This window comes from Eretmochelys imbricata, chromosome 1 (assembly GCF_965152235.1).
Source record: "Eretmochelys imbricata isolate rEreImb1 chromosome 1, rEreImb1.hap1, whole genome shotgun sequence".
Classification (NCBI taxonomy): domain Eukaryota; kingdom Metazoa; phylum Chordata; order Testudines; family Cheloniidae; genus Eretmochelys; species Eretmochelys imbricata.
This window is the reverse complement of record NC_135572.1, coordinates 360540353-360558583: the sequence shown is the minus strand read 5'-3', so window position 1 is coordinate 360558583 and position 18231 is coordinate 360540353. Positions and strand designations below refer to the sequence as shown.

The 18231-nt window shown below is 48.2% G+C and overlaps 1 protein-coding gene across 1 annotated transcript in view; it reads left to right on the top strand.

Moving 5' to 3' along the window:
* The window catches only part of SHANK3 (SH3 and multiple ankyrin repeat domains 3), a 667177-nt gene extending 649293 nt beyond the window's left edge, over positions 1-17884 (top strand). Inside the window, exon 23 of the mRNA XM_077807959.1 lies at positions 17341-17884. Within this exon, the coding sequence (XP_077664085.1) occupies positions 17341-17884 (544 nt within the window). The remainder of the gene's footprint in view (positions 1-17340) is intronic.
* The last annotated feature ends 347 nt before the right edge of the window (positions 17885-18231 follow it).

Below are 18231 nucleotides of genomic sequence, written 5' to 3'. Positions count from 1 at the left end.
CAACTGAGGTGGTCACGTCAGGTTCTTGTCTTGATTCTAACTGAGTGAACGTGAAGCCCTGTCCCATGCAGACTCTAGTACAGACACCATCAGTGACCAGTGTCTGCACGGAGAAGTCACAGGGGACTCTCAGCCTGAAGATCCTGTCTGAGCCCAGCACAGACCCTGGTGGTGGCCAGTACCCCTTGAGGACATTGACAAGCAAATGGCTGATCTGTTCAATGTAGCTACCTGGCAGGAACAGGCAGTAGGACCCTAAGAAAGGAAGTTCATGTTTAAACAATACCATTTTCACTGCAGAGTGACAAGAAGAAAATCCCAAGCATGAACTGAATGTGACTGGCCAGAAGGTGACCTGGGGCCTTGAGTAGGCGAGGGAAGCTTTGAATTGTGACGTGCTCCAGAGTCCAGGGGGCCAACCCAATGAATTTCCCCAGAGTGCATGCCCCGCTGTGTTCCAGTTGTGTGACTGCTGTGTCTGTCTATCCCTCTGTCTCTCACCAGTAGCATAAATCGGAGTCAAGCTCACTACCTGTGTGCTATCTCCATGTGTGAAGGCAGCTCCAGAGCACAAGCAAAGTTCTGGACAGACTCATGTTGGTTTTTACTTGTCTCATTTTTTGCTGATTGCTGAATTTCCAAGGCTGCCTCCCCATCCCAGTGTACAGCTGGGCTGGGCCAGAACCCCAGGTGCAACCAAATGGCAACACCTAAGGAATCTCCTATCCCCATCCCTTTCCAGCCAGACACACAACTCACTTCCACATGGACCAGAGATGCTCCATTCCCACAGTCTCTGATGTACAGGAATTCTTAACAGAGATGTAGGAAATGCAGAAGCCCATCTGTCTCTGGGCTGCCTACAAATTTTAAAGCCCTTCAACCCTTAAGTATGCCAGGAGACCCTGGGAAATAAGTATGTTCATGGCCAGCGAGGAAGGGTCCTCCTCAGGTCAGAGTTCACTCCACATGTCCGTGTTTTCATGCATTCAGTCCTGTTGACTCTGTGACTGGTGTTATACAATGTCTGAGTGTTTAGGGCATTATCATGTGGATTTAGGAAGAACTGGGCCCCTGCATCCAGATGTGGATTCAAACATGTCTCAAAGATCCAAACTGAGGCAGCACCCTGGACCTCCCCCATCCTGATGCTACAGAGAGAGAGGAGGGATCTGAACATAGCTGTTGCTTAGACCCTTCACTTCTTCATACCTCATACTCCCAGAAAAGTGATCAGCTTTGCTTGGAGTGGGTGGAGCTGGTGTCGTCCCCGTCCAACTGAGTATGGGTGTCAGATGATGGTCACCTTGTCTATGTCCCACTGAACAGGAGATTCAGACAGCGCTTTGATCTCTCTCTCACACACACCCATATACACACAACACACACACACACACACACCCCATGTGACTGAACATGCGCATCAGCTGTTGTTTCCACTGCACAGCCCTGTTTGTTCCTGTGAGAATTTTTTGCATGTTGGTTCTTCTGAGCCCAGCAGCCCCATCTGACTGTGAGCATAAGCTTCAAGCAGTCCCGTGCGTCAGCCCCATCCAGTTGTTCATGAGCTTTGAACAATATTTTGTCTCTGCCCCACAGCCCCATCTGTTGCTCATAAACGGCAGACAGTGCTCAGGCACAACTCCAAGAGGGTGCAACCTTTGGCTGATTCTCGTCACGGTGCCCTAGCCCCATCCAAGTATACATGAGCTTCATACAAAGCTTAGTCTCCATCCTACTGCCCCATCCTTCTGAACATGAGCGTGATTTCTGTGCTACCCAGCTGTATGGGAAGAGCCTCTTAATAATAATCCTAGTTTCTTCATTGAGTATCCTCTGCATATTCCCACTTTGGGGGTATGTGTCAACTGGTATCACTGAACGGTGCAGCCTTCTCCTAGCAATGCCTGTTAGAGTGCTCCTGTGTCCCCCCCCCAACTCCACCTCCCCCCTCACCCCCCGGCTTTGAGCACATTCTGAGGGTGGAGCTATAAAAGAGGGTGTGGCGATGGTCACCTCAGTTCCTTCCAGTCATGCGAGGGTGTGAACCTTCTTGGGAGTCAAGATCCCTAGGAAGGTGCCTTACTTTGTTAATCATTAGCAAGTTAGGTGTAAATAGAATGCTCTTCGTCTTCTTTAAGCATGAGGATCGCTAACTGTCTAGCCAGTTTCCCCTGTAGGATAAGAGTTCATGCTTTACTGAGAATCCACCTGATGAGCACTGCAGACTAATAATGCCCCCTATTAAGGAGGACCGTAATGGTGCTGAGCATGCACTGAGAGCACCCTTTGTTGTCTCTGACGCATCTTCAACATGGATAGCTGCAGCAATAACTGTCTGAAGACAAGCATGGCTATGCTCGTCCACTTTTCCCCATCTAACAAGGTCAAAGATTGAAGATCTGCTTGAAAGGGATAGACTTCTTAGCTCTAAAATGGATGGAGGATTGGAGAAAATGAAAGAAACAAGATCAACAGCTAGCTCACTGGGTCTCTTGTAACCTTTCAAGAGAAGAATTCTTACAGCTGCCTTCAGATATTGAAGGCAATATTATCCACCTTATTCTTCATCTTCATATTTCAGCAAAGGCAGACAACACTACCAACAGCAATCCTCTGCTTCTCAGCAGCAATATAAAAGATGTCCCTTTAAATCCAAGATGAGACAAAAGAATTCATCCTCCACTTCTTCTTTCCTTACAGTTAAACTTCAGGTTTGACATGAAGATCAGGAACCAGAAACCCAGCCTTAATTCTGTTCCCCTAACAGTTGGAGAACGTTTATGCCATTTGGACACTATAGTTTTGGACACTATAAAACACAGTTGTATGATCCAGTTTGAGAACCTTCCTCTAAACCAATCTCCCCCATCAGGACCCTTCTTACAACTCAGTGTTAAGAACAAAAATCAACACTCCACTAAGGGAGAAAGAAGTAGAAGAGGTTCCAGTAAATCTAAGAAATCGGGGTTTCTACTCCTGCTCTTTCCTAATTCCTAAGAAAGATGGAGGTCTTTGTCCAGTCCTGGATCTGAAGAAGCTAAACCGATAGATCCAAAGGTTTCATATCAGAAAGTTAACTCTAGGATCCCTTATCCTCTCCTTGTCCCATCTAGATTGGTTTGCTGCTCTCTATCTCAAAGAACCGTACTTTCATATTTTGATAAGCCCATCACATGGGAAGTACCTTAATTTTGACATAGGTCATTTCCAACACAGGGTTCACTCCTTTGACCTTTCTAGTGTACCCCAAGTATTTACAGAATGTCTATCTGTACTGGCAGCTTTTCTGAGACGATGGGATTTTTATTTTACCATAATTCAATGATTAGCTCCTAAAAGCAGCTGCCACAGATGAAATGAAGGGAGTCACTCAATTCACATGCTCTCCATTAGAAAGGTTGCGATTTTTGATAAATGAAAAGAAATCCCTATTGACATTTCTCACAAAATATCCTTTTCATAGGAGCACTTGACTCCAGAATGATGAGAGCTTACCTTCCAAAGGAGAATTCCTGAAGATGAAATCTACCATTCAGTCTCTACTTCAAAGTCCATCTCAGAATGTAAAGTTCTTCCTCTCCCTACTGGGTCTTATGGCATCACCGTATATGTTACCCCTTATGCAAGACTAAGAATGAGACCCTCCCCTTCAGCACTGATTGGCAAGAAACTTCAGACCTGCAGTACAGGATATGAATCTAATAGTTAACATTCCAACAAGCTTCTAGAAAGCTCTTTTGTGGTGGATGAACCAGGAACACGTACGGAGGGGCGTGATGGTCAGCCTTCCCTCTCCTTTCATGATCATTACAACAGATGTCTCTAAAACAGGATGGGGTGAGCACCTCAGCAATCATTTAACAAAAGTTCTCCGGAATCAGAAAGGTGACCCTCTGGCTATCTGTGTCCTGGAGTGAAGAGCAACTCATTTGGCACTCAGATCTTTCCTCCCTTGGGTGCAAGGATCTGTGGTTCAAATGGCCATGGACACTATGACAGCCGTGTACTGTGTGAACAAACAGGGAGGAGCCCATTCCTCACAGCTCTGCGAGGAGGCTTTGGAGATGGATGTATTCTTCACCAGAATTGTCCAGTAGCTCTGCGTATGGCATGATCGCTCAACCAGTTAGCAGACCAATAAAGTAGAGACTCTTCCAGAATGCAAGAATGGTACTTCTTCAAGACTGTGATCCAGGACATTTTCTCTCTTTGGGGTGCTCCAAATATAGACCCGTTTGCCATAAAATTCAACACCAAATGCCATTGCTTTTGTTAAAAGGTGAGCAGATACTTCTGCTCTTGAATAGATGCATTCCTGCTCAGATGGGGTACAGATCTAATGTATGCTTTCCCACCATTCCCTTTAAGTGTGAAGGTTGTGAAGATGATCAGACAGGACTCAGCAAGGATTATATTTATCACCTCTGCATAGCCGAGACAACAGTGGTACATGGACTTGCTCCTTCTTTCCAAAGGGAACTGCAGATGCTTACCTGTGTCTCCAGACCTTCTGTTCTAGCAGCACGGGAAAGTGTACCATCGTGATCCACTCTCAGTGCATCTAACAGCATGGGCACTAGGGCTCTGACAGAATTAGAGAATGGTTCTCTATGGATGTACTTGTTTTACTTAACGCTAGAAGGTGATCTAGGAAATGTTACCATTTAAAATGGAAAAGATTTTCACTATGGGTATCTGTTAAGGATATTGATTCTGAGTCAGCTCCTATTCAATCCATATTAAAGTATTTGCTGTTTCTAAAGAATAAGGATGTATCTGTTACATCACACAGGGTACATTTAGCCGAAGTTGTGGCTTTTTATATACCAGTAGTCAATCTATATTCTTGCATGATATCGTTGAGGTTTCTGAAAGGCTGAATCGTTATCCCCTGTGAGACAGCCTGTTTCCTCATGAGATTTGGACTTAGTGCTATCACACCTCGTCTCCACCCTTCAAACTGTGTCTTCTTGCTGTCTATTACATCTTCTGACTAAACTGCATTTGTTATAGCGATAATGTCAGCCAGGAGGTTTAGTGCACTTCATGCCTTAATGACTCACCTTCCAGTTACAGTTTTTCATAAAGATGAAGTAGTTCTTCATCCTCACCAAAAATGCATACAAAAAATAATTTCTTATTTCCCTGTCAATCAATCCAGTACTCTTCAAGACCACATTCAAACAAGGGCAAGTCAAAGCTACACTGTTTGGATGCTAAGACTGTTACATTTCTATTTCAATAGGACTACAGATTTTAGATGTTCATGCAAGCTCTTTGTTTTCTACATGGATGCCTGTAAATGAAATCCATTTCCACACAAACTGATGTCGGTGGGTCAGGCTGTGTAGAGTAGAAAAGGGATAACAGTGCCTCATGGGCTCCCTTGCTCTGCAGTGAGCACACGCCACAAGAGCAGTGGTTGCTTCTGTTGCGTGGTTCAAACAAGTCCCACTAACTGAAAATTGTAAAGCAGCCCCGTGGAGTTGAATACAAATGTTTCCCAAGTGTTATGTGTTAGATATCACACCTCAATCAGATGTCCAGTTTGGTGGCTTGATACTGCCTTCCTTGTTCTAATTAGGACTCCTTATCCACCATGCATCTTTCAGTCTATACTGCTGACTACACTGACCCGAGAATGGGAATTTGCAGAGCACACTCAGAGAAATGAAGGTAACTTACTTGTGGCCAAGATTCCTCGAGATGGACTCTGCATAGTCACACTCCTTCCCCTTCTTCCCCTCTTCTGCGGCGCTGTGAGTACTCATTGCTCTTCCCGTGGAAGGCATTGAGGCAGCAGCTGCTGCCATGTCCCCTTTTACAGCCTTATGCTCAGAAAGTGCTTGATCGCTGAGGGGAGGGGTAGGAGGGGGCACGTGAGAGCTCTGATAGGCACTACTAGCAGACGGCTGCACCATTCAACAGCTCCAGCTGATGCACATCCCAAGAGTGGAAATGTGCAGAGTCCATCCCAAAGAACCTTGGTTACAAGTAAGTAACCTTCATTTACCTTTTGAACCGGAGCTGCCTAGCGAGGACTCTTCCCATAAGCAGCACAGACAGGAGGCAGGCATTGCTCATATATAAAGCACTTTATGAAGATGCATTTCCGCTTAATGTTTAAAAAAATAAAATAGAGAATCATCGCAAGGGGGCAGAGTCCAGGTTGTGTATTCAACCGTAACCTTTGCTTTGCCTGACTCCTGCTTAGCTGTGCAGCCTTAACATTGCCTTATTGTAACTTTTTGCGTTTAATTTCCTAATTTTTTTAAAGACAGAAGCTTTAAAAAAATAATAAAAAGGAGGGGGGAAGGAAAAAGGCCCAATTCTAAAACCGACGAGGAGCAGTCAACACAGATTCCCAGGTGTCTGCTAGTACTGAAGGCTAGATACGCATTTCCAGACCTGTGCATGTCCATATCTATATTAGCTATATTACACTCTGTGAGGTGAGGGGCCTACTGTCAGCAGTGTTAAAACATTCCTGGGCAAAATTTTGATCTCACTTGTACCTGTGTAAAGCCAGACTGATCCCACTGAAGTCAATGGATTTACTCCAGATTTACAGCAGTGTAACTCTGAAAAGAATGTGACTCATATAACTTTCAAACGTCAAAACCAAATTTCCCTATACCTGGCTTAGCACTTTGATCTCAGTGAGATTTACAAAACAAGCTAGGCTTGAAGGAAATCAGTCCCGTAGCTTGAATGCGACAAACATTTATGTAATCAAATCAACTGCCTCCTATTACCCAGCTTTGAAATATGCTGACTTTCTGAGCTGTCTCTCATTGAGTGTGCACCTCCTGGCTTGATGAAAAATAGCTATTGCACGTGCTCAGTGCACAATTTTATTTAATTTACACTATTCATTCCAAACCAGCTGAAGTGCCTACTCACTCCTAAGGACTGGATCCAATTTCAAGTGTCAAACTTTGGCCATTTTGGGTGTTCCACGGTATGGTTAGAATTTTCAAAGCAACAAAAGTGTAGTTTTCCACACTTATAACTCAAATGCAGAAAAGGGATTTTAATCAAACTCTCTAGACAAACTTATCATCTGATAGGACACAAACAAGGAGGTTCAGCTCAGTGTCTCAGGTAAATTTCTCAGAAGTATCTTAGCATGTGAAAAAAGCAGGCTAGAATGGAAGCTGTTTTGCAACCTTAATGTACAGTTCTGCCCTCCTAATGCAGCCCCCTGTCCAGGGCCATCTAACTGCCCCCACACACAGGAGCTTCTGGGTACCAATATGCCCTCTTCCAGGACCAGCCAACTGCCCACATAATGCAGCTCCTCTAGGGATCAATATAACAACCCTCAAAATGCATCCCTTTGGGAACCACCTGACCTACCTTGAAGATGATACAGTGGCTGCCCATAAGCAAAGGAAACAACCAGAGAACAGGTAAATATACAGCTGGGTGTCATAGATGGGTCAGAGCAGGAGTCAGAAGCTAGGAAGCAGAAATCAGAGATCAAGTCAGGAGTCAAGCCAAGGGTTAGAATCAGGAGTCAAGCCAAGAAGGCGGTGTAGAAGCAGGATCTGAAACAAGTCAGGTGGTCAGGAAGGCAGAAATCAGGAACAGGGTAAGGCCCAGGAGTCAGGCAAGAGGCAGGATCCAATGTAGCAGCCAGTCAGGAATTCATCTAGTTGTTCACACAAATTCCTGTGCCTCCTGGCTTATATAGTGAGTCTGAGCTAATTGGAGAAGCCAGATGTCTCCTCCAGTTGGGAGCTTTGTGGGCGGTGCCTATGGTGAGCAAGGTTCTACCAGCCCATACTTGCTGCTGGTACTAGTAAGCTGCTGGGTGCTGGCTGTGGTCTGGGGACCTGCAGATCCAGGTTCAGGACCCATCATCCTTCACACTGGGGCAATTGATGATTCAGATCCAGCACAAGAAACTTCTAGTGTCCCTTGAGTGGCGTGTTAGCACAGGACCCATTCTGGGGTGCACCTGCACCAAAGCCTCTGGAAAGCTGTGACCATCGGGGCTGCATTCACACTATCTTGTACTATCAAATGTTCTAGCAGAGGTTATATAGCCACATGGCCCACCGCTGCCCCTGCTCTTTCTAGCCACCACACAGCCAGGTTGGAACTTCCTTGCTCCCTTCCTAACACGTAGGCCCTGTCTGCAGTGGTCTGTCATGCCTGCCTTTGTATTTCTAGTTAGTGCTTTAGAGGACATGAGAGAACCTGTTATTTGGGATCAGGTAATTCCCACTGCCCCATTCCCTTGTTGCTATGACCCTCACCAATGAGATGGTCTCAAAGAATGGCTCTCCTGGCTGATAGCATTTCAGGACAGGGGCATCTGATACAATGTGTGTCAGGGTGTCAAACGTTTGCTGGTGAGGAACTGCCCAGTTCTGCTCACCATCTTGCCTTGTGTATGCCTGTTGTATGGCCTCCGCTCCTGGACAGAACATTTCTCGTTCCTGTGAAGTGCTGTCTCCCTTTCATAGCAAGTGACGCTGACGTGTCTCTGAGTGCCTTGCTCTTGCTGGGCTCTGCTCTCGGCCCCACTGTTGTGAGCAAGTGTTGCACGTACATCACTTTTCCCTGTATGAGATAAAAAATTTTCTGGGATCAGTTTTACATTCTTGTCCCTGCCTAGCCGTAGAAAAGCTTGTAGTTTTCTCTCATGGTTTCATTCAGCTTCTGTACCATTGCTCCCTTCTCCTGCAATGGGGATATCATCTGCAGTTATTTTCAGCCTGGGCAGTCCTTCCAGCATTAGGGAGAGTTTCACTGGAACGCCTCTGATGCTGGGCTTGTGCCCATCTGCTTGTACAGCCATCTATAGCCACCTAATGCTGTGGGTGTCAGCATGCTGGACTCTTATCCAGGCCTATGTGCCGTTCCTCACCTCACAGACCATGAAGATGCTGGGGTTGGAAAGTGCGGGCAAGATGTCATCAATTGTGGACAGTGGCTGCTGGCATCTTCTCAATGCCCAATCCAGTGGCTTTGGGCTCGGAGTCCCCTTTACCACCACCATGCTGCTTCCCCGGGCCATACTGGCCTCACCAGGTGCTGTGCTACCCCTGTTTGCAAACCGAGGTCCCTGGCTCCCACTGCCAGCTGCTGCACTGCAGAGGACACACTGCTCAGACGCTGCCACCATGTTTTTTTCACAGAGAGAAATGCTGAATGCAGGTTACTTTGAACAAGTGGAACTTTGTTAAATTGCGTAGAATTGGAGGAGGGTGAGAGAAGGGAGATCAGAAAGAGCAAAGCCTGGAAAAACTCTCAGAGATTGAAAAGATTTAGATTGTTACTTTACAGAGGAGACAAATGAGGGGGGATTCAGTTAAAAGTATAAAAAATACTAAATGGTTTAGAGAAGAGAGACTGGGCACTTTGTTCTTGTCACATAGCACAAGAAAGGGCATGCAGTGAAATGAGAAGGTGGCAAGTTCATAATAGATAGATGAAGTACTTCTTCACAATGCATGATTAAACAGTGGAACTCATTGCCATCGTGTGCCTATTTTAGAAAGGCTCTTATGCCACCCTCATCACCATGGTCTCTGAGCACCTTCCAGCATGCTTTAAGCAACATGACTAACTCCTGTCACATGTGGCTGATTCTCTCTCATCCTTTCCCCAGGGAGAGAATTTGTGTGCAGTTGAGTGGGTTGTTTCGACAGCGTTTTGTTTCTCTGAGTTTTCCTTTTTTTTCTTTCTTTTCTTTCTTTTTTTCTTTATTGTGCATATCAGCTGTCAGTGAGGTCAAGAACTTAGTGAGGTTCCAAAATAGATTGGGCATTTCTGTGGCTAACAGGATTAGCCATCGCCCGGGTAGCTATTTCTAACACGTGGCAGGAATGCATAACTCTGTGCTTTAGGGCTTAAAACTCTAATGATTAGAGATCATGATCAGATCTTCCTGGGGATCAGATTATCCCATATCTGCTATTGGGGAATTGTGACGAAGTGGGACTGTTCTTAATGTTTTCTCTGGATATTCTGGGGGTGCCTCAGTGTCCCCTGGGCAGTTCTTAAGTATCTAGGTGGTGGGATAAGCGTGTATGATTGTTGCAGAGCCCTAGAGGGCAGGTGTGTGCAGGGATCTGGACACAGAGAATGGCCTGTTTCCTGGCAACTGATGGCCTGGCCCTTCCCCCCTGCAAGGTGAGAGCTAAAGGGTTGGAGAACAAAGGAATCAGGTGACCTCCTGGCCCGGGACAGGGACAAAGCCCAGAGGAAGAGGGGCTGGAGGGGGAGTCGGTTGGGGCTGGCTGGGGACATGGAGTGAAGGGCAGACGTGGTTGTCTGGCTCACTGCCCCCCAGAATGGACCCAGCTGAGGGGTCCTGTTCTCTGCACCTACAAGCTCTGTATTAGACCATGTTCCGGTCGTCTAATAAACCTCCATTTTACTGGCTGGCTGAGAGTCACAAAGTTGGGGGGTAGGACCCTCTGGCTTCCCGAGGAGCCCACCTGAGTGGACTCACTGTAGGAAGTGCACGGAGGGGCAGAGGATGCTGAATGCTCCGAAGTCAGACCCAGGAAGGTGGAAGCTGTGTGAGCTTTGTGTCCTGCAGACAGTCTGCTCACAGAAAGGAGACTTCCCCAGAGTCCTGCCTGGCTTTGTAGGGAGCAGTTCCAGAGCATCGCCCGGGGACTCCGTGACAGGGATTCTCAGACCTCCTCTGAAGCAGCTAATGCTGGCCACTGTTGGAGCCAGGCTACTGAACTCGATGGACCACCGGTCTGATCCAGTGAGGCAATTCCTGTGTTCCTGTGTTGCTGAGGAGACTCCATTTTAGTTGTAGTTTCCTCAGGGCTGACAATGTCATGCACAAGGTGGTGGAAAACCAGGGAGATCTACAATGGGAAGGAGGGCCTCTTGGGCGCCAGCATGGTGGTGGCTGAGGTTAGCATAAGCCATTGTAATGAGTTGCCATATGCACCACGCCTTGGCCTGGTGGGGAAGTGTGGCCGGTTTTCTGCATGCCCTTTAATTTGGAAGGGTCAGTGAGCCTTTGTGGACAAGCCAGAATTGTGGACCTTTTGAGTTCTAGAGATCTGGGAGAGCTCAGACCACAGTCTGAATGTGCAGGAAAGGGACTAGACTGTGACACTCTCTATATCAACATCTCATCCAAAGAGCAGGTGTAGGATGTGACCAGCTGTGTAGGATGTGACCAGCCATGTAGGCAGGTGATGACCTGCTAGAATCCCAAGAAAGCAAGCAACTAAATAAGTTTGGGAGGTTTTGTGTCTGGTGCCTTGTTGATGTGGATATAGGAGTCCCCCAAGGCAACAAGCTGAGGGTGTTTCGTCACCATGGGCACGGTCAGTGCCTTTATGAGCCGTGAAGCCTTTGGCAGTCTGTACCTAAGAACTCAGTCAGCGTTAGCTGTGCTTCTGGTTTCCACTGTTAGGTGGCTGAATTTAAATGATTTGGTTTTACCTGTCTCTCTTTTGGATCTAAAGTTGGAGGAGAAGAATCCTGTTCCACCTGCCACCGTGCACTTTCTTGGCTTGTGACGGGCTAAGCAGCCTGGAGGTGACGAGGGGGGCTGGTCTGGGGCTCAGGGTGCCATCCTGCCAGGTCTCATAATGCAGGCTTTATTGTGAGCTTCACCAGTCATGACAGCATAGTCGGCTGTCTATGTGCTGACCACAAATCTTCACTGACCACCATCAATTTGTGTTCATGTGACTTTGTAGCACCTGCTGTGTGTATGTCTAGGCAATGGCTCTGAGCGGGGACTAGGCAGTAAATATCTGCCATAAGACATCCTATATCTGACATGTCTTTTTTCTCTTGTACCATTCCCAGTTTGGACTGTGATAAGTGATGAGCTGGGTTGAATCAAGGAGCCTTCTGAGTGGTGCTGGGTTTCTGGTTCTCAAATGCTGTGATTACAACAGACCCATTTGACACTCAGCTAGCTGAGTCCTTAGAGGAGAATGGTTATGGAGAATGGTAGGGGGAATAGTGGAAGGTTTTTGCCTTCTTCATGTTCAGCGTAGTCTTCAGTCTATGCAAGTAGGAGCTTCTCTCTAAGTATTCTTCCAGAGTCTTCGATTCCACCAATAGCCACTGGTCACCCTTGCTGCCAGCCACGCAAAGGCTGAGGCATGTGGGGGCTTTTGAACATTTTACTCTTTGTGTATTAAAAACAAAGTATTTCCTTGTATCAGTTTTAAATGTGTTGCCTTTCAGTGTCATTGTGTATCCCCTGGTTCTTGCGTTGTGAGAAAGGGTAAACAGGAGTGTCGGATCTACCCTCTCCAATTGGAGTGTTGGCCCACGGGGATTCCCCAAAGCTCACTCCCAGGAGAAGGGTGCAAAGCAATTAGAACCCCTTGGATGTAAGCACTGTTCCTCACCAGCTCCTCCACTAAGGGTGGAAATGATCAGGCACCTCTAGCCCCGTAATGATTCCTTGGCACGGGATCAGATGATCCCCCTTTCAGATCACTTTGCAGAAGGCCATTGAAGGACAAAGGATGGCCCGACATTCCCTGAAGGCAGCTCTTAATACTTCAGATAAAGCAGCTCTGTCTGTTGCTACTGCTGTTACCATGCAGAGAGCAGTGGCAAAGTTTTCCTGCAGACTTCCTGTCTGCGGAGAATACTTACTTTTGGAGGGCCCGGGGTTTTCAATTCCTGCATGGTTAGGCTTGGTTCAACTTTTTGATCTTTGGGAGTTTATCAGGCATTCTTCAGGAAGCATCCTGACAGTAGGGTACATCCTTCCAATGTCAGAGACAGCCCCAGCCGCTTCCATCTACAAACCAACAGAGAAACCTCACGGACATTTACCTATTATGGGCAGCAAGATCTAAATCTCAGACAGAAAACAGTGACTTCTCCTTCCACTTCTGGACTCTCATCATTTGTGAAAGAGAATATTGGAAAGCCTCAGACTGGTTCCGTGAATTTCTTCATCTTTCCTCTCCCTTTTGAAAACTGTTGGTGGCATGCAGTGAATGGGTTTTGCAGATCACCCAGAGATGCTTTTTTCCATTCAGTTCTGCCCCAAACCAGTCCCTTTCCCCTCGCTTTTCAGGGATAACTCTTGTGAGTGAAAGTGTTCTGAGGCTCAGTCACCACCCTCCTTCAGGTGGGGAGGAGCAGAAGTGAGACCTCAGCCCAACGGAATCAGGGAGGAGGATTACTGTGCCCATTATTGCCCCAGCTTGGAGATGCCAGGATGCCTCATCACCTTCTGGACCTAAGAGGACAACCCCTTCCCTAAATCCAAAGCACTGGTCTCAGCTCACCCTTACCTTTGCTACAGCGAGATCACTATAACGACAAAGTTCTACATTTGGTCTTCCCATTGCACCAAGTTTTCATGACAGATCACATGAGAAGGCAGGGGATTTGCATCTCCCCATACCTCAGCAATTGGTTGGTACGGGTTGTACATCACAAAGAGTGCATATCCTCACCTAGACCTGAAACCTTTGCAACTGGCAGCATGGTTAATGCAATCTTGATGTGAGGAGTTGAGGATTACTTATTGCAGGTATGAAAGCACCTGCCGGAGAGTAAAAAAACCAGCGACTAGAGAGTCTTACTAAGCAAACTGGTTAAAAGCTCAGCACCCCAGTCTTGGCATCTGTCCCTAACATCCTGGATTATTTGTTACTTTTGAAGAAATCTGGATTGAGCCTCTTGAGTCCATTGATAGGACACAACTGTGTCAGCTCACCAGGATTCTGGTCAAGGAACCTGTGTTTGGACACCCTGCTGTAAAATGATTCTTAAACAGGTTAGCCAGGCTCTTCCCAGCTATATGGAATTCAGTTCCCTCATGACTTTTACACTGAATTTTCACTAAGCTGATGCTCCTTTGCAACCTTTAGGAGGCTGGCTCCTACAGGCCCTTTTCTTCCCCCTGCATTGAAGTCAGTCGAAATCACTCCTATCCTGTGGTGGGAGAATCAGGCCCTATCTTACTTGTTTCCAAAGACTGCATTCCTCATACCAATAGCATTAGCCTCAAGAGCCTGCTAACTCCAAGCCTTAATGGCTAGCCACATGGCCCCCCACTCACTCCTGGCACACGGTATTCCCTGAGGATGAAGGTAGCAGAGATCATTCTCCCTGGCCTAAAACAGCTCTGCCTCACGTCTGCAAAACGTTCCTATGGTGGAGATAGGTAGGGGTGCCACCTGGAACTCGACCCATTCCCTTACATGGCATCAGTCTCGTGGCCTGGCCTCCAGGTCTGCTACCAATTTGGGAGAGCAATCCTGCAATCACTTTTGAATAACTCTTCTTCTCCCATCCTCCTCACTGGGGATTTGGGACTGCCTATCAACCTCCCCAGAGCATGGATGTGTGCCGACAATGCTCGGCTCAGAACGTACGTTTATCCACCAGTAACTGTAGCTCTTTGAGTAACTCTCCAGCCCAGATCTCCACCCACCACTTTGTTGGAGCGTCTCCTAGATTCAAAGTGGAAGGAACTGAGGGGTGGGAACCACTGTGCCTTTTGAAAGGCTGAGTAGAACTGGCCAAAATTGTTTGGCAAATTATTTATTTGTCAAAAATGCAGTTCTTGGTCAACTAAAACTCTTCACGAATTCAGGTTCAATTCAGCAGATACTTCCAGCTGGAAAAAAAATTGGGGGGGAGAAATCCTGGCAAAGTGGAAACATATTTATTTTGAAATGACGTTTTGTTTAGTAAATTAGCTAGATTTGATGAGAAAAACTCAACAGAAGCAAACAAAAGACTCAAAAATGAAACATTACATTTTGAGTCGAACACAACATTTCATTCAACTCTAAACTATTTTATTTATGTATTTGTTTATTTATTGGGGGGGTTGTTTTGGCAAGAAAAACTGGAAAATTGTCATTTGGGGTTAACATGAAATGAATATTTTTTTTAATTTTTCTATTCGGCCACTGAACTAAAAACTCAGTTATTTGCCCAACTCTAGTGTTGAGGGAGTGTGGTGGGGGGGCCCCCAATGGTCACAGCTCTCCAGAAGCTCCAGCCCATGGTGCTTTGCACAGAGATGTCCCAGTCTGCTCTGATACCCCCAGGGGCAGGTGAGTAACTGCTCTTTCCAACCACGAAGCCAAATCCAGAATGACCCAGGCAGCAACAGAGAGAGGGGAAGGGTAACATGTCACGCAGCATCAGAAAGAGCCAGACAGTGGCTGAGACGGAAGCGAGGCACTGTCTGAGAGCCCCAGGCTATTAATTCTGCCTTTCCACTGGATTGGCTGCAGGCCTGCGCAGCCTCCCATCCGTATGGCTGGGTTAGAGGCTGCTTCATCCACGTCACATAAAGGTGCGTCTGCCTCTCAAAGAAGATTGGGTAGTGAAGGAAGCACCGTGGCCTAGCTACGCCCACCCTCGCTCCAGCCTTTAGCATTTCACCCCAGGATTAGCTGTTGTGTTTTGTGTCCATGGAGCACAGAAACAGAGCCATGGGGTGACTTCAGTCCCCTCTCTGATCTCTGATTCCAGTCCCACATGCACCCTTGTATCTGCCCCACTCCCCATTAGTGACCTGGCCCAGCTTTTAGTGGAATGGGAACATCTGACGAGAACTGACAGTCAGCTCTGTTCTTGTGACTATTCCCTGAGCCTCTCCCTGGGGCACCCAAACAGGCATCGGTGCACTGGACAGCCAGTCTTCAGTCCCAGGATGTTAGTGTTTCAGTTTAATTACACTCTTTAATGCTTACACAAATTCTTCTGATCCCAAGGTTGATCCAGGATAGAGGCGGCTGGTTTTCTACCCCCAGCACCAAGTCCTGCCTCCACCCAGCCAGGTATCATATGCTGTCACTCACTCCCCACCCACTGCAGCAGGAGGCAGAGAACTACCCCGTGGTGCTAAACAGCTGGTATTGCATTGCATTGCACCCATTCTATCTGGTGGGCCGCGCTCTGTGATATTGGGATACCCAGACCCAAGCCAGTGGGTCCGAGGACCTGGATGAGGGATGCCTCAACCCATACCAGTGACACTCAACCTACCCAGCCTGGGGCTACCTGGACCCCCCCTGTGGGGCTGAGCTACCTGGCCTGGGGCTACCTGGACCCATGCCAGTGGCGCCAAGCTAGCCAACATGGGGATACCAGAATCTGAGCCAGTGAGGCCTTGCTTCTCTGCTCAGGGACCCTCAAACCAGAGTCCATCTGCCATGATTTCCTTCACAGGAACATTCAGAGCAATGCCACATTGATCCACAGTGGGTGAGAGGAGCCTGTGGCAATGCAAGAACTGGCCTTTCCCAGCCAGTCTGGCAGAGAGCCTGGGATGTGTACACTGAGAGAAGTGAACCTTCTCTGGTTCCACCCACCCACCACCAATAGCCACCTAGGGGGAGGGAGGGAATAAACACAAGCAGAAAAGAAGACGTTCTTCAAGGAAGAGGCCTTGACTGTAGCACATAGGGTAGCCCTCCGTGGCACGTAAACCTCACAGCTTCTAAAGGGGCCGGGGGCACACCCAGCCTTCTCCAGCCATGCCCCTCTCGCGCACACACACGTGCCTGGGTCAGCATTACCCACACGGAAGATCTCACACCCTGCATTAATGGGCCAAGAGAAACAGTCAAAACACCTTGTACCCCGTGTCCTGCAATGCCACCTGCGCCCCAATACTTAGCTCTCACACCTCCCCTGTGGTGACACACACCATGCTCAATACCGCCTCACTGTACGGCAGCTTTACTCCCATTCACACCCCATGATGCGATATGAGCCCAGCTGGGTCCATCTTGTTCCAGGCTTGGCTCTGCCCTCTGTGATGGCAGAATGCGCTCAGGAGGTTTCCATTACTTTCTGATAGCATAGTGGGACGTAATGTCAAAGGCGGATTCACAGTGTTAGCAGGAGGAAGCTGCGGAGATGACAGGCAGTGTAGTGAGGAGGCTCAAGTTGTCTCAGCCTGTGAGGATGGTGTAAAGCGGGAGTCCGGTTAAGAAGCTGCTGCAGCTCTGCATGTGTATGTAGGGAGTGTCAGGGCCTCCCTGGTGCATCTCCGTGGGCGTCAAGAGTTGGTGCATCTGGGCTGTGTTTGACCCGGATGTGGATTCTCGCACACACCTCTGAGGCTTCCTCCGGAATCTGGCCATCAGGGCTTTCGCGAGAATCTTGGCTAAAACGCTCCAGGCTTGATGCCACCCCAAGAACAGCATTCCCCTGGCCACTACACAGAACCCTTCCTCCTGTCCCAGACTGACGCTGTTCTCCAGCGGCTGGCTGCTCCCCCCATGTATACTGTATCTGTATGTTCTTGTGTCTCGGGAGCTCCACCTCACCCCTACCCTTTGCTCTCTCTCTCTCTCTCTCTCTCTCTCCCTCTCCCTCCCTGTATCTCTCTTTCCACAGACTTTTCAGTAGTTTAGGAGAACTCAGCACCATTTCCCAGCGGAGCTCCGGAACCACCTACACAGTTCGACCTGGAAGCCGCTACCCTGTAACCCGGCGTACTCCCAGTCCAGTGAAGCCTGCCCTGGATAGGACAGACCCTCTCAGCACCGTGCGGCCCTATGGATTGACACCTCCCACCATCCTCAAATCTTCCAGCCTCTCCATCCCGCATGAGCCCAAGGAGGTGCGCTTTGTGGTGCGGAGCGTGAGTGCCCGGAGCCGCTCCCCATCCCCCTCACCCTCTCCTGGGCCCCCCCTGCACACTCTGCACCCACCGCGGCCCTTCATGCAGAAACCCGTCCACCTGTGGAACAAATACGATGTAGGGGACTGGCTGGAAAGCATCAATTTGGTGGAGCATCGAGACAAGTTTGAGGACAATGAGATTGAGGGCACGCACTTACCTGCCCTCACCAAGGAGGACTTTGTGGAGTTGGGGGTGACACGTGTGGGGCACCGCATGAACATTGAGCGAGCACTCAAACAGCTGGTAGACAGTTGACCATCCTAGGCAGTGCTGGCCTCTTCCAGAGCCAACTAATGGGGGGGAGGGGGGCGTTTCTACTAGACGAATAAAACCAATTTGATTCTCTTTCTATTCTGACCACTGCACTGAAGGGCGAAGAGCTGAGGAGCGCCCACTCACTCCATACACCCAGAGCCCCAGGTGTGCACAAACACACACGGACACGCACACGCACACACACACAAACACATGCTCAGCCCCCCCCACCCAACCCTGCACCAGCCAACACCGCCTTTGGGAAAAGGAATGTTGCATGAAATACACCCTCTTTTCTGTTCTTCTAAAGGGTCAGGCCTGCATAGCGCTTGATGTGCCTTTCCCCA